The sequence below is a fragment of the Hibiscus syriacus genome, unplaced genomic scaffold (genome assembly GCF_006381635.1).
Source record: "Hibiscus syriacus cultivar Baekdansim isolate YM2019G1 unplaced genomic scaffold, ASM638163v2 tig00111280_pilon, whole genome shotgun sequence".
NCBI classification, from domain to species: domain Eukaryota; kingdom Viridiplantae; phylum Streptophyta; class Magnoliopsida; order Malvales; family Malvaceae; genus Hibiscus; species Hibiscus syriacus.
The window spans coordinates 388685-404230 of record NW_024063046.1 but is presented as its reverse complement, the minus strand read 5'-3'; the positions used below and the strand labels follow the sequence as shown (position 1 = coordinate 404230).

General features: G+C 32.9%; 3 protein-coding genes across 3 annotated transcripts; 2 read left to right on the top strand and 1 right to left on the bottom strand.

Moving 5' to 3' along the window:
- Positions 1-3036: 3036 nt before the first annotated feature.
- Positions 3037-5365, top strand: LOC120157945 (uncharacterized protein OsI_027940-like). The gene is made up of 6 exons (XM_039168907.1): positions 3037-3230; positions 3585-3771; positions 4443-4596; positions 4868-4905; positions 4982-5048; positions 5142-5365. The coding sequence occupies exons 1-6, from the start codon at positions 3226-3228 to the stop codon at positions 5255-5257; spliced, it is 567 nt and encodes a 188-aa protein (XP_039024838.1). The 5' UTR covers positions 3037-3225; the 3' UTR covers positions 5258-5365.
- Positions 5366-6339: 974 nt separating this feature from the next.
- LOC120157949 (thiamine pyrophosphokinase 1-like) lies at positions 6340-9274 on the bottom strand. Its single transcript, XM_039168908.1, has 6 exons — positions 9076-9274; positions 8879-8975; positions 8231-8303; positions 7856-7957; positions 7447-7696; positions 6340-6617 (listed from the first exon to the last, which is right to left on the bottom strand). Exons 1-6 carry the CDS (start codon positions 9209-9211, stop codon positions 6499-6501), a joined length of 777 nt encoding a protein of 258 aa, XP_039024839.1. The 5' UTR covers positions 9212-9274; the 3' UTR covers positions 6340-6498.
- A 3978-nt stretch (positions 9275-13252) lies between these two features.
- On the top strand, positions 13253-15284 carry LOC120157969 (xyloglucan 6-xylosyltransferase 2-like). Its single transcript, XM_039168919.1, has 2 exons — positions 13253-14704; positions 15224-15284. The coding sequence occupies exons 1-2, from the start codon at positions 13334-13336 to the stop codon at positions 15260-15262; spliced, it is 1410 nt and encodes a 469-aa protein (XP_039024850.1). The 5' UTR covers positions 13253-13333; the 3' UTR covers positions 15263-15284.
- The last annotated feature ends 262 nt before the right edge of the window (positions 15285-15546 follow it).

The window sequence follows — 15546 nt, the reverse complement described above, 5'->3', positions numbered from 1 at the left end:
ATTTATAGATATATATTAGAGAAATGTACTAATATCTTGAAAATGTATTTTTCACCCTAAACTAGAAATCGACCACGACCCAAACCCAAATTGTTTTTTTAAAAAATAGATCCAATAAAACTCAATCAAATCAAAACTTTTCTAATTCGAATCTCATACTCATCTCTAACGAAAATGCCTTTTTTTAATGATAAAATATTTTTATAATTATGTTTTCATCTTTTCATATGCTTACATAATTTTTTATTAACCTGAGATGATTACAATGTAATATATGTTTTAAAGATTCTAAATCATTCCATAACGAACGCTCAAACACCTTTGCAGGCGCTAGTGCGTAAACTCGAGTCTTATAGGAACAACAATCATCCCTTTAAACACTGAGATAACTTGGTTCGTACTACACTTACATAATTTTTAAATAAAACAATAAAATATCATACATATAAGAATTGAACATGTTTAATATTAAATTACATTTACCAACCATAATTTTCCCCATTTCTTCATAAAAGTCAACGCCACCACTTTTTACTAAGGATTGAAATGAATAAAAAAGACTATTTCAAAGGATTAGAGATGCAATTGCCCTAGGCACAACATTTTTTTAGTTGCTCTCCAATTTCCAAGGCTTCGCCTTGACTGGTCCGGATCGACTCGCATCGCACCTAACTTTGATGAGTGAGTCTTCCAACAATAATTTTCTACATACACAAGAATTCAAACTCAATACCTTACTTAAACGATATCAAACTACTTACTACTTGAATCACCCCTATACTATAATATACTACGTACTTAGTCACAACTCTGAATTGCTAGCGTCCATGACATTTATCTTTGCCAAGTTTTACAAAACTAGTACTACTCTAGGACAAGTTGAAATTCATAGTATAAGTTTTTTTTTTTTTTCCCTTTTTTCAATTTAGGTCCGGTAATACCAGACAATATATAAAATATCAACATGAACATACATAAATGTCAAAATCTATTTAATATAAAGGGTAATTTGTTTCATAAATTAATAATATATATTTGTTTCATACAATAATAATATATATTTTTTCGCAAATAATTATAATTTACTACGATGATAACAAATCTAAAAATATTTTTGAGGATGAGTACATATATTAACAAAAAAAATTGTATGAGATACATACAATTAAAATTTCAGAGTTGACACAATCAATAAAATAAATAATTAACTAAAGAAAATTCAGATTTCAATGTGATTACCTTTTTCTTTTATTTAATCTGGAGTGAGTACGAGGTAGTACTTGTTCAAAGACTCTCAATCATTTGACATTGAACGCACGTACCCCGACATACATGGTGTTCGAATCTGGAATTTCAAGGAATAATAATAATTCCTTAATTACTAAAGTCGTTTGAATCTACATTTCAAGGTGAGCACTTACCTAATTATTCATCCTAAATCATATGTGGATCCACTTCTAATATAGTGTCATGTATTTCTAATAAAAATTAAAATAAATAAAATACATTGTGTATTAGGATTGATTACAAAACTAAGTAATAGGTGGGTGATCAAATAAGGTAGTTCATCATGTAAATTATTAAGAGTTAATTGCACTACATGTTTCTAAACTATGACCCTCAGTCTGAATTAATCCTTAATTTTTTGAATATCTCAAATTCATCTTCAAACTATGACTTTATTCTAAGTTGGTCCCTAAACTTTTGAATATTCAAATTCCATCTAAAAATTTTGAATGATTTTGAGGATGTTATTGGAATGTTCAAAAGTTTGGGGACCAAATTAGAATGAATATCATAATTTGGAGAATGAATCTAGAATCTTTGAAAAGTTAGGAATCAATTTAGAATAAGAGACATCATTTAAAGATTTATAGTGTAATTAACTAAAACATTAACTTATAAAATATATTTTTAAAAGATAATGCATGCGTGTAGACTACACTACTCGAACTCATATTACCTAAGAAGAACAATTTTTTTTAATAGAAGTTGCTAGTCTAATTAAAAAGTAAAATACCAAAAATTACAATAAAGTTTACAACTATCATCGTAAATTAAATATATAACTTGGATATTTTCTTATAACATTGAAGCTAGCCACCTTAAATCATATAAGAACAATACATTGAAAAGGTTAAAAATCCAACAAAAAAACTTAAAAAAAATATATACAAACAAATCTGACTTTATCGATAAACGAATCACAAAAGTGGATTAAGCTATTGAAGGACTATCGAAAACTGCAATTAGAGCCAAGCGTCGTGGGAAACTATCCACAAACGTAAAATTACGTATCAACATTCAATTCAAGTGTCTATGGCACAAAAGATCAACAGGATTACAAATAAGCGTCATCTTGATCAGTCGCAGTGTCGTCAAATCCAACCCTAAGAAAACATAAAATAAAAAGAACATCCAAATGATCGAGAAAGAAGACAAAAAATGAGCTACAAAAGCAAGAAAAATGCCACAAATGTAAAATTATTCTTATTAAAAAACTAAAAAAGAAAAAAAAAGAGAGAAGAGAACCGAAGGTCGGTAATAAATATCAAAATTGGTACCACCACCGACTAAATAAAATCAAAGAAGAAAAAATTGATGTGATTTATAAAAAAAAAGGTATAGACTAAAAAAAGAGAAACAACTAAGGTTTTTATGACTCTTATTTGAGAATAAAATTCTCTTAACCACTAAAATCACTCAAATTCATATATATACATAGAGTAATATTCATTATTTTAATTTTTTATTATTACAAATAATAAATTAAATATCTAAACCTATTATTCAAATTAAAATTTCAAAATTATCGATGTAGTTTCACAATCCTTAATAGTTCGGGCCCATAAGATCTGAGTGAAAACCCTAAATCCAAAACCAAAACCAAAGAAGCCACAGTGGGGCCAGTTTTTAAGGTTACGGTTAGGCTAAGCAGACCCTTTGATGACGACGATGATTACGATAATGATTTTGAACCGTCCGATGTCAATAATCGAACGACGCTGATGCAATAAAAAAACTCATTAAAAACATCAAAAAGTTCTAAAATAGAAAGTACTAGAAGCAGGAACCTTTCTTCACCCTCAAACATAAAATAAAAAACTTGAGAAACCAAAGGCCAAAGCTTGTCTGGTTCCATTGCACTTCTCTTGCACATTGTTATCATTACCAGTTTGCTGCTTCTCTTAGGGTTTTACAGTCCATTCTTTCTTCTCCATAACCATGAGGTAAGCTTTAAAATCTCTCCTTTTTCTCTTCATTTCTTTTTTTACATGTTCTGATGTTGTGTTTCTCCATTTCGGTTTCGATTGCTGTAATGATTTTTCCATTGTTGTCGTCAATGTTCTTTGTCTCTTTCAAAATGTTTTTTGTTTGTTTTTGAATCTGTTCTTGAAATCTGAGTCGACAACATAGGGAATGTTTGAACATTGTTGGTAAAATAAATTTATTTAATTAGTTTGTTAGGGTTTGTTAATTAATTATTGGAAATAAATGCTGTAATGGGGTTTTGATTAGATTGCCTATTTGGAATTTTTACATCTCCAATTGCTGATTTTGGGGCTTTCTTTTTCTTGTTGTAGTCGTCATCCTGAGTTGAAGTGGGCTGAAAGAGCTGACAAGGTTTACATTACGGTGCTATTACCGGATTCGAAGAATGCCAAGGTCAATCTCGAGCCCGAGGGAGTGTTCACTTTTTCGGCTAATGCCGGAGCTGACAATAACCTTTATGAATTGAAGTTGGATCTTCATGATAAGGTCAATGTGGAGGTAAGATACTCTTCTACAATAACTTCTAAGAGTCGACATCGCATTTGCCTCATATTTTAGGGTTTTTGATTATTCAATGTCAATTATGATCGATAGTACTCATAGATTTATTCTGACGATTCGTTGATTCTAAATGATTTGAAACATTTGCTAACCAGCTAATTGTCTCTCGGTGCTCATTTTCACAGCTCACCTCTTTCTCGAGCTGCTAGATTTTGTAAAGTCATGGTTCGGGTGTGTTAGTATACTTTCTATCATAGATCACACACGGTTGAACAATGTTTTACATTTTCTGGACACGTGTGTTCCGGATATGAGGATGAGTCTTGATTATCGAAGATGATGATTGGTGGATGGCACCGGTAGTATTATGCTGCTGATTGGTGTTTATTTTCAGGGATCCTTTCTTCCCAAAACTGCTAGGTTTTGTAAACACAATTTTTCAGGTGTATTAGTGTACCTAATATTGATTATATGATCGAACAATCTCCTCTGTTTTCGAACATTTTGCATGGTATTGCCTTGTTGATGCCCCTGATGCTTGTCTTACTATAAACATTTTGCACTTTGAACGTTTGGTAGTTGTTGTGATATTGATTTCTAAGCAAGTTTTCTTCCGAAATTTTCTTATCGTATGCTTATTTATTTAATTATTTATTTCGGGACAAAAGGAAAGCAAAATTAGTGTAGGGGTTCGGAACATCGTCTGCGTATTGGAGAAGGTTGAGAAAGTGTGGTGGAAAAAACTATTGCGCGGTGATGGCAAGACTCCCCATTATATTAAAGTCGACTGGGACAAATGGGTTGATGAAGATGAAGACAATGGTGAGTCCTTTATTACTGATGCTCCTCCTTTATTATTCCGATCTTCATTTTTAATACCTATTTCGATACTTGTTTCTGATGTATCCATATATGGTATGAGAATATGATCATCAAAGGACCCTCCAAAGTATTAAGGAAATTGACATACTCATATCCAAAACCCGCATCCAAGTCTACATGTAAAATAGTGCTTTTTTGTTCAGATTGAGTTGATTTAAATGTTTGTACAATTTAAGCTGGTAATTTACCGATTGCTAATTGTTTTAATTAGGTCCTGGCGATGTTGACTTCGGAGGAATGGACTTCTCGGTACGGATATATTGTACTTGGTCGACATTTTTCTTAATATTTCCTTTCTGACCGAATAAATCGCGGTGTTTTTCAGAGCTTTGGTAATATGGGAGGCATGGACGGTGGCATGGATGACTCCGAAAACAGCAGCGACGACGAAGGTAAGAACTCCGCGATACGTTGCCATTGAACATCCTTTTCTCTTTGCTGGTTCGTTGGTTTCAATGTTGGCTAAAACGTCTCATCATCCATAGAGCAAGAAGTGACGAAGCCGGCAGAGCCGGACAGAAAGATGGTGGACGGAAATGCTAAGCCGGAGGAGCAAGGTGGCGGGGATTCGGAAAAAAAGGAAGCCGATGCAAGCACATGATCCGATGTTAGCCAAGGATAAATGTCAAGTTGTGGTAAACCTTCTAGAAAGTGTGCTGTTTTATGAACTGATTCTCGCATTAATCAAAATTTGATCGACAATCATAAATTTAGCGTTCATTGTTTATGCATCTACAAAATGTATTGGGAGAAAGGGCTTAAAGTTATAGGAAATTATAAATTTAGCCCTCATCTCAATCAAAGAAAGGACATAAGTTTTCTAACCGGGAGAGCGATTAAACTTTTAATTATTTTATTTTTTTTACCTAGTCTTTTATCAATTAAGAGGTACTTATTTAATCTATGTCATAAATCCGTTAGAAAACTAATGGTCGAGTGAATAAAATAATTTAATCTATAAAATTCAATTAGTAAATTGGAAAAACTGAAAGTTTAGTGAATAAAATATGAAAGAGAGTAAAGTTTAATGAGAAAAGATGGAATTTACCTTTTTTTAAAATATAATGTATAAGAATGTTTGTGAAACAACAAATGTTTGATAGCTATACCAATACACTTTACAAGAAAACACATTTATATTGTAAAAAAGTATATAAATTTTCTTTTATTAGTCTAGATTATAAAATAGTATATGTTTAAGAATTTTATAGTCAATTGATAACAAGTCTTGTATATAATAGTTATTCAAACTCGGAACATTTAGAGAACAACTCCCTTTCACCATTAAGATTGCTAAAACGATTTGATAAACCTTAAATATAAATCATAAAATGAGCGTGGAATAAAAAGTAAAAAAATAAACACACTTCCCTTTACAATTCTAGATAATTTTTTTAAAATAATAAATTAAAAAACTAATTTTACTCGACAGTTTGACGCGATGCATTAAAACCAAATGTTGTATCTCCATTAATCAATTGTTTTATCACAACTAACTAGGGAGAGCAATAGATATAGCAAGTTTAAATATTTACAAACTTAAATATTCAAATATTATGATTAATATTCATTATCCAAATATTGCAATTATAATTCATTCGGATATCCGAATGCATAATGATCCTCTAAATACACAAATAATTTCTAAAAATATCAACTATATTCGTATCAGATACATATCCTTACCCAACACTTAAACCCAAATCCACGTAACATAAAAAATAGAGAAACCATCCAAACATATTTTATAGACACAAGAATCAGAATGGGACCAAAGTGAATTAGATTCAGAAAATAGAGAAACCTGCAGCCTGGGAAAACTCAGAGAAATGCAAATTCAGACTACAACTTCTTAATGGAGATGGTCCAAAGAAGATTGGAATCCGATTGCACCGTGACTTTCTCTCCTTCGATTACATTCGACGTGCTTACTAAACCACCGAATTTCATCTCCGTATTATCTGGAACGAGATAATATTAATAATAAGTCATATCGGTAATGTCGAAGCCGACTCTTGGGTGAAATTATGAGAACGGTAGAAAGGAATGATCCCATATGCTAGCAATAGCATGTTAGATGATGAGTTATATATGTGAATACCGCAAAATAGGTACTTACTAAAACAGCAGACTGAAGTTCAAATATAGTCACTAACACACTAGTGCGTTGGTTATAAATGTTTCTATCCACGTTACGCGGGTTCACGGTGACGGCACCGTCACCATCGGTGTGCGTGAATAGAGGATAGAAGAGAATGACACAGAAACGATAACAGGAAAGAAGCTATTTTAAGTGACATTTGATATCTACCACCACCCAAAAACAAGCCAATATCCCCTTAGTAGTTTGGCTCATTATATAATCACGGGCAGAGCCGGATCCAACATCGGGAGGGGCCAAATTACTGAACTTCAAAAACACACGGGCTCATTAAGTATTTAAACTCAAACTTTGGAGGAAACAAGGCCTAATTTGTCTAATATTTAAACTTATAGAGATTCAAATTGTCATTAGACCAATAAATTTGAAGGGGCACGCCCCCATCCTATCCCTTTTTTTTTATTTTAATTCCGTCCCCGTATGTAATGACACAGATAACATCATTCTAAACAGGTATAAGATTTACCGATATTTATTAGTGAATGGATGGGATACATAATAAAGCATATAGAATCAAATTAGTTTCTTTGACTACATGTACATGCAAAGCAACATAATAAGGCATGCAGAACTGATAACACGAGTAAAACATGAAATTATGTCTACGGTTAATGTAATCATATACTTACTCAGATTCCATTGAAGCCCAGTTGTAGTACTACTACTTGACGGCATCCCGAGTGGGATGAGTCCACAGTGTGGTCCCTCGACAGAAGTTTGAATATGTATCTCGTGACGGTGAGTCCTAGGAAGAAGGTAGACGAGACTGTCATTGGATAAAAGGACTATTCGCAGGGATGAGAAACAATACAGGACATTTAGGTTTCCGATCTCATGGTCAAATCGTCCACCAAGGGCTCCAGCAACAAGAATGCAAAGCTGCCATTAAATCCGGAAAAAGAAACGATAAATTAACAGTCAAAACACACAACAAATACCAGCTACCAGAACCACTATTGAAGTACTCGTGATAATAAACATAAAATAAAAGCAAAATGAATGTTCATAAACAATCTAGAGCATTTAAATTTAACATACATTAGATTTGTTCACATCCGAAGAGGAGTCCCGAATGTATGTTATGCATTTATGTAGATCTGTGGTGTCTTGATCATGAGATTTGTCAATAATCTTTGTTCCCTGCACCAAAGAAGCAAGTGAAAATGTCTGAGCAACCGCATATAAACTAGAGAGATGGTAACAAGTTAACTACAAGGAAAAAGACACTGGTATTTTCAATTGGTAAAAGACTAATGCTTATAAAAACTAGAGGGATGTAACATGTTAACCCCAAGGAAAAAGATGCTAATGCTCACAGAAAAACGAGACCGGCAAAGAACAAGTGAGAGCAACCTTAAGCATGGAAGGAAAACACCATCAACATGATCTACAAAGAGAAATTTGAAAACTTACTATGCTCTTGTAAAAATCAAGTACATCCTTTCGTATAGAGTCCATATCTCCTTTAATTGCATCCGGTTTGTATCTGCTATGAAGCAAAGCGCCTATGTTATCACATCATTTAAATTAACTACAACCAAAGCATTTTCCCAGAATCAGCTAACATCAAATATAAGATCCCTTTTAGCTTTTCTGTTGGCATAATTTTTTAGGTCTAAAACTGCATTTCATTATAAATGCAACGCTAAACGAGTAAAAAATTTCAACTATTGCGAATAAGATCATGATTTGGCAATCCAAGCCAAATAACAAGAAAATTGAGCCTTTTTTTCATTTGAATTTTAAGTTTTTAAATAAAATATTATTCTCGAAGTTCTAAACATTAACTTCATAAATAAATTTTATATTTCTTTTATATTTCAAAGTTCTAAAGAACTTTCTCACGTCAATTTTCCGAACACTTGAAATCATTAAACCGCAATTATTTCACCACAATTTTTGCACTCTAATGATTTTCTGAATCAAATCTTGATGAAACTCAAAAACTTCTAAACTAATGCAAGTATTCAAATCACATGATGCAGACAGTGCCGATTTAATGGATTCCAATTGAATCGCATAAGAAAACCACAAAAGCAGCAAAGAGATACAAAAAAGAACCTGCGTCGAACATCGGAAGCATTTTCCTTAGGGAAGAACAGAGGCATTTCATCGAATAGACGGTTGGCGCCACCATCAGCACAGAGGTGAAGCCGGGCTGCACTAAACAAAAAGGAAAAGGACAAGATATTAATCCAGGAAAAAAAGGACAGAAACAAATAAAACAAAGGGGAAAAAGGAGGGTGCAAGATAAGTACCTTGCTGCCAAAGCAGAGGAGTGAATCTGGGGAGGCTCTGGTTAAGAACCACAAGGGCGTATGTTAGAGGAGGGCGGTGGCTGTCGACGGGAATGGAGGGGAGGAGGAAAGTGGAGGAATGGTGCATAAGGTCCATGGCTAACGTGCGTAGAAGAGGAGAGGTGAGAGATGTTTGAATTTTTGTAGCATAATTCGTAGATCAAAATAAATGGAGTTTTTGAAAACAAATAAATTAATAAATAAATGAGAAATGAGGAGGAGAAGAAGAAAATGATTTGACTTTTTCTCAAATAAATTAATTGCAGGATTGTTTATAGGTAAATTATAAATTTTGTGACTCAATTTTATTTTCGTTCTTGTTTTGTTTATTAAAATTTAGAACATTTTAATTTAATCACTTAATTTTTAAAAATTTGTTTGTTTATGTTATTCAATAGTTATCTCTTTAACTCTCTTCTAACTTTATTTTATTTTTATTAATGTTTGAGTTATGTAGACATTAACTCAAATTTTAACCACTGCTCATTGTAATTGATCACCTTATCGATCGACCACAATCTTTAATAAATGTTAAATCCAAAATTTTCAGATCGTCATATTCTAATCTTTTATATTAAAATCTAACCTCCCATCACCTAAATTTTAAGGCCATCGTCATCTAGGGCCACCACCCCCGAGACTTTCAGTAGGTTTCATCGCTTTCTTTAACCACAAAACTTTTATGCTTCTTTAGATTGAACAGATAATTTTAAGAGTTGACCCAATGATTGAAGATTCTTTTGGCAAAAATATTAGGCATAATATCAAAAGTAGCCCCTAATATTCATCAAAATAGTCATTTTGACTCATATCCTTTTTTTAGAGCATTTTGGCCCTCAACGTTTCATTTTGGGACAAAAAGCTCCCTCTATATATGAAAACTATTAGATAACACACGATTAACGCTTCAAAATAAAAACATTTTTAACCTCAAATAAAACATTGAGGGCTAAAATGCTCCAAAAAAATAAGAGGCAAAATGATTAGTTTGTTAAAATATTAGGGGCCTCTTTGTTATAAAATGGAATAGAGGGTAAAATGACTATTTTAGTAAACATTAGGGGATGATTTTGATATTATTCCAAAATAATTAAGTTATTGATTTTGGGTCTCATTTTTTTATTGGCTTAAAAGAATAATTTTATTTTGACGAAATCAAACATAGAAATGATTGGTCAAAGTTGTTCTTAGACATGGTGGATTAACCTTAAAATCTAAAAGCTAGTAGGTTTTTTATGAATGGTGTTTGTTCATGTGTTTAAAGACTTGAAAATGATTTTTGGGTTGGATTTATTAAATTTCAAATATCTTTAAAAAAAGAAAAATACAAGAGAAATACGATTTTTATAATTTTTATTTGAAGATTTCAACGGTGAAAAACAGTATATCTTTGTTCTGATTTTATTTAACGACGAATTATAAAAACTAAAAAGTTAATAATTATAGTGTTTAATGATATATTTATAGATTTTGGTATGTGTTTTAACTAAAGAGACGTCAAAGGTTGTAAAAATTAATCTGATGAAATTTTTTCGATTTATTGGTAGTTAACCCTGGCGTAACGTATTGGGGATCGAAATCTGAGTTAGTTTAGATAAAGGGAGAGAAAATGAGAATAAAGAAGAATAGTAGGAAAGTGAAGAGTAATCTTGTAAGTTTTTATAAGGATTGAAAACGATTATCGTTCTTATGACTTTTCTAAAGACTCAAAACAATATCATTAACTAATTTATTATTTTATCACATTATTTATGATCTAAAGGTTGAATGATTAGAAACAATATAATACTAAAATATTGAATAATAAAACTAAAAAAATATTTTAATGACTAAAAGAATAAAATTAATTGATTAAATTTATAATTTACACTTGTTTATGAGGAAGATTCACGACGTGGGATTCACGGTCAAATAAAGTACCCCGGCCCCACCAATATGGTACCGCCATCCCCAGTTCATGAGCTGGACGGAGAGGTGTGGTTCCATTTGTAGTCAAAGTTGGATAAGCTGATTTGAATTAAAAATTTAATGATAAAAAATGATATTATTATTAAATTAAAAAGAGTTATTACATCAATCTCAGTTATGATAATATTTATTAATTGTTTTCCGTATATTACGATTATATGGCGTTCTCAATTACCTTGTTAAACTACCATAGCATCTAATTAATAGGTAAATTGTAACTTTCATCCCTCAATTTTTTTCATATCTTTTTTATGGAAATTTTCTTTCAAATCTTAACAACGAAACTGGTGAAAAAGAATGAAGTGAGTTATATAATGTAATTTTAAATCAATTGGATGATGGATATTATAGATTAAAGTGGTTTGAGGTTGAGTTTCATGTATGGATCGATGAGACGAGTTCGTCGAAGTCTTGAGTGATTGGAGAAGATATTAGAGGATAGTGATTCTAGTGTCTCTAGAGTTTATATCGTTTTCTATAGATTATATTAACTTTTTCTTCTTTGATTTTATTTAGCTGGTGGCGACATTGGTTTTGATGTTGGTTGTCGACCGTCGATTATCTTCTCTCTTTGTTTCTTTATTTCTTTTTTAATAAAAATATTTGTCTTTGTGACATTTTTTCTGTGCCTTTATGACACATTTTTTCTGCCTTTGTGGTATGTTTTTCGCATTCTTTCTTGGTCGTTTGACTGTTTTTTTTATTCTATGTTTTATCAAGGTTAGATTTAACGACGCCACGACTGATCAAGATGATACTTATTTGTAATCTTGTTAATCTTTCCTGCTATGGACCCTCAGATTGAATTTGGATACGCGACTGTGTTCGTGGATAGTTTCTCGCGACGCTCGATTCTGATTTGTTGATGCAGTCATATTTGTTTGTATATATTTTTACATTTTCCATATATGATCCTTATATAATTTAAAGTGGCAATTTCAATGTTATAGAAAAATATCTAAATTATGTATTTAATTTACGATGATAGTTGTAAACCCATTGTAATTTTGGATATTTATACTTTTTAATAAGACTAGAGACTTTTATTCAAAAAAACAATATGTGTTAATTACTTGATTGTCAATCAATTAACAGTTTATATACAATATTAATTATTTTGATAAAAAATTAAAATGTTATTAAAAAATAGGAGATAAAAATAGTTTTCTGTATAAATATTGAGGGTTACTTTTGTCGCCAACTAAAATTAGGGACTAAAGCAATATATTAACCCAACTTTATAGGAGTTTTGTATAAGAAAGTCGAAGATAAGAGTCAAAGTGTCTACATCAAAGGTCTAAAAAAATAGCTTAAATATGAAACAAAATGAAATTAAAAATCAAATCATTCATTTTCGCATTTTTCTAAATTTTTGTTTTCAAAAGTATAAAAAAAATCTATAAAGCCTATATTCTGTGCTAAAGAAGATGTTCAAAGAATATGCGATAATATAAAAATAAACTATAAAGTCATTGAAAATTCTGTTAAAAAAATACTAACTCACAACTTAAAATTATGTGATTAAAATATAAAGTTATTCATAATTTAATGATTAAATATAAATTCACTCAATAAAATGAATATCATAAAAGTGAGATGATTTTTATTAATAGATAAATAAAATAATTTAATGGTGACTTTTAGAATATTATAATTCAACTATAGATTCTTTATAAAATAATAAATTATGGTGTAATTTTAAACAGTGATATCAATTAAATTTGAATTGGTTATAAACAATGTTTAGTTCCATTAAACAATTTTAAAACAGGAATTATCTGTTAAAAAATAAAGAATGAGGGACTGTAAAAAAGTTTCAAACGACAAATGAAACCCTCGCCGACACATCGCGCCGCGTCGGGTCCCGACAGCTGTCTTAACAATTTCCTGTCTGAAAAATAATTCAAAGCGCCATTTTCATCCCCCAACAAAGGGAAAAAATATTCTGGAAATATTTAAAATAAACTTTGAATTATTCGTTCAACTCAGTTGATAGAGTAAAAGACTCTTTATTTTATAATCGTGGATCTAGTCTTATAATGAACAATTTATAATTATTAGAGGTATCTCAACCTAATGTTAGAGCAACCTACCATCCTACCTCCCTTATCTCATTACATATAAAAATATGATCAGCTAATTTTCGAAAAGCTTTCAAATTCCAATTCCTAGGTTTTTCACTTCTCTGTTCTACAATTCGGGCATTGTTAGGCACTGAAGTTAAGATCAGGTCGGGTCTGGGAACAGGAAGATGATAGACAATTGTTTGGGAGCTCAAAGATCTAGGAAGATCCGGAGAGCTTTACGTCACTTCCAGGTCACGATCTTCTGCCTCGTTCTCACCGTCGTCGTCCTACGTGGCACTATCGGAGCCGGGAAATTCGGGACTCCGGGGCAAGACTTCGCCGATATCCGCGACCACCTCCACCTCTATTCCCGGAAACGCGCCGAGCCGCATCGCGTACTTGAAGAAGTCCAAACAACGTCGTCGAATGAAAACGTCGGCGCCGACACGAACGCCGGGACCAACAACTACAACGAGTTCGACATTAATAAGATTTTACTCGACGAGGAGTCCGACGAGTCGAAACGCGACCCTAACGTCCCCTTTTCTCTCGGGCCCAAAATCTCTGATTGGGACGAGCAACGATCTAGATGGCTGGAAGAAAACCCTAATTACCCAAATTTCATCGGTCCGAACAAGCCTAGAGTTCTCTTAGTCACTGGGTCGTCTCCCAAACCTTGTGAGAACCCTGTCGGTGATCATTATTTATTGAAATCGATCAAGAACAAGATCGATTACTGTAGATTACACGGGATCGAGATATTTTACAACATGGCGCTTTTGGATGCGGAAATGGCAGGGTTTTGGGCGAAATTACCACTGATTCGGAAACTTCTGCTCTCGCATCCGGAGGTGGAGTTCTTGTGGTGGATGGATAGTGACGCCATGTTTACTGATATGGCATTTGAAGTTCCTTGGGAACGATATAAAGACTCCAACTTTGTTATGCACGGCTGGAATGAGATGGTTTATGATCAAAAGAATTGGATTGGGCTAAATACTGGGAGCTTTTTGTTGAGGAATGGACAATGGGCACTTGATATTCTCGATGCTTGGGCTCCGATGGGACCTAAAGGCAAGGTTAGAGAAGAAGCAGGAAAGGTTTTGACCCGGGAACTTAAGGATCGCCCGGTTTTCGAAGCTGATGATCAGTCTGCAATGGTGTATTTGTTGGCTACTCAAAGAGAGATGTGGGGTGATAAGGTTTACTTAGAGAGTGCTTATTATTTGCACGGTTATTGGGGGATCTTGGTTGATAGATATGAGGAAATGATTGAGAATTATCATCCAGGTTTAGGTGATCATCGTTGGCCGTTGGTGACTCACTTTGTGGGATGTAAACCTTGTGGGAAGTTCGGGGATTACTCGGTCGAGAGGTGCTTGAAGCAGATGGATAGAGCATTCAACTTTGGGGATAATCAGATTCTTCAGATGTATGGATTTACTAACAAAGCTTTGGGTAGTAGAAGGGTTAAGAGAGTTCGAAACGAGACCGGTAACCCCCTCGAGGTGAAAGATGAGCTTGGACTACTTCATCCGGCTTTTAAAGCCGTTAAGGTATCATCCTCTTGATGATATATGCTTTATATGATATCTTATCATGCTAAGTGATAGTTTGTGTATGCGGTGAGAATCTTATGTTTTAGGTCTGGAGAAATAGTTGCTATTGGTCTGGTGTATGGAGCTTCGTCTCCTTTTATTCGAATCTTCCATGACCTGATTATGTTCAGAGAAAAAAAAGGGTCTGGAGAAAAAAAAAGGGTCTGGAGAAATAGTATTCTTTGTTCCTTATCTAAGTTATGAGTTCGTTAATCAATGCTTTCCAGAGGAAAACTTAGCCCATACTTTTGTACGCAGCTATTTGTATTTGTAGCATATCAGCAAACTTGGTTCTGTCAATATTTGAACATGGTGATACATTGTCGATCGAATATGCTTCTAGGGCAAGTTAAATGAAAATAGATTGCGGCGGATGCTCCGATTTTAGAAACATGTAGTTGAATGAGGCATTTAACGGTGATCATTAGTCTCTTTCTCGTTCGTTATCATTTGTTCCTTTGGTTAGGACTATTTTAGATCCCTATGAAGGAAACTGAGGTTAAGAATGAGGAATAGGAGATGAGTCTTGCAAGGAAGAAGATGATAGCATGCTCTGCAGTTTCTCACTTTTTATCATTTTAATGGCTGATACTTATGTTGCTCCAGCTCTCTCTTTTTCTTCGAATACCTGTCAAATATTCGTGTTTGATACATATCTAGATATGGGTGTCAGGAATGTGTCGGGGTATGATATCCTAAACACACGGAAAATCGAATAGACTCATGTCGAATATATAACCTTACCATATACCAGGGTAGTTCACAAGTATAAATAGCTGTAATAAGCGAACATCTTTTCT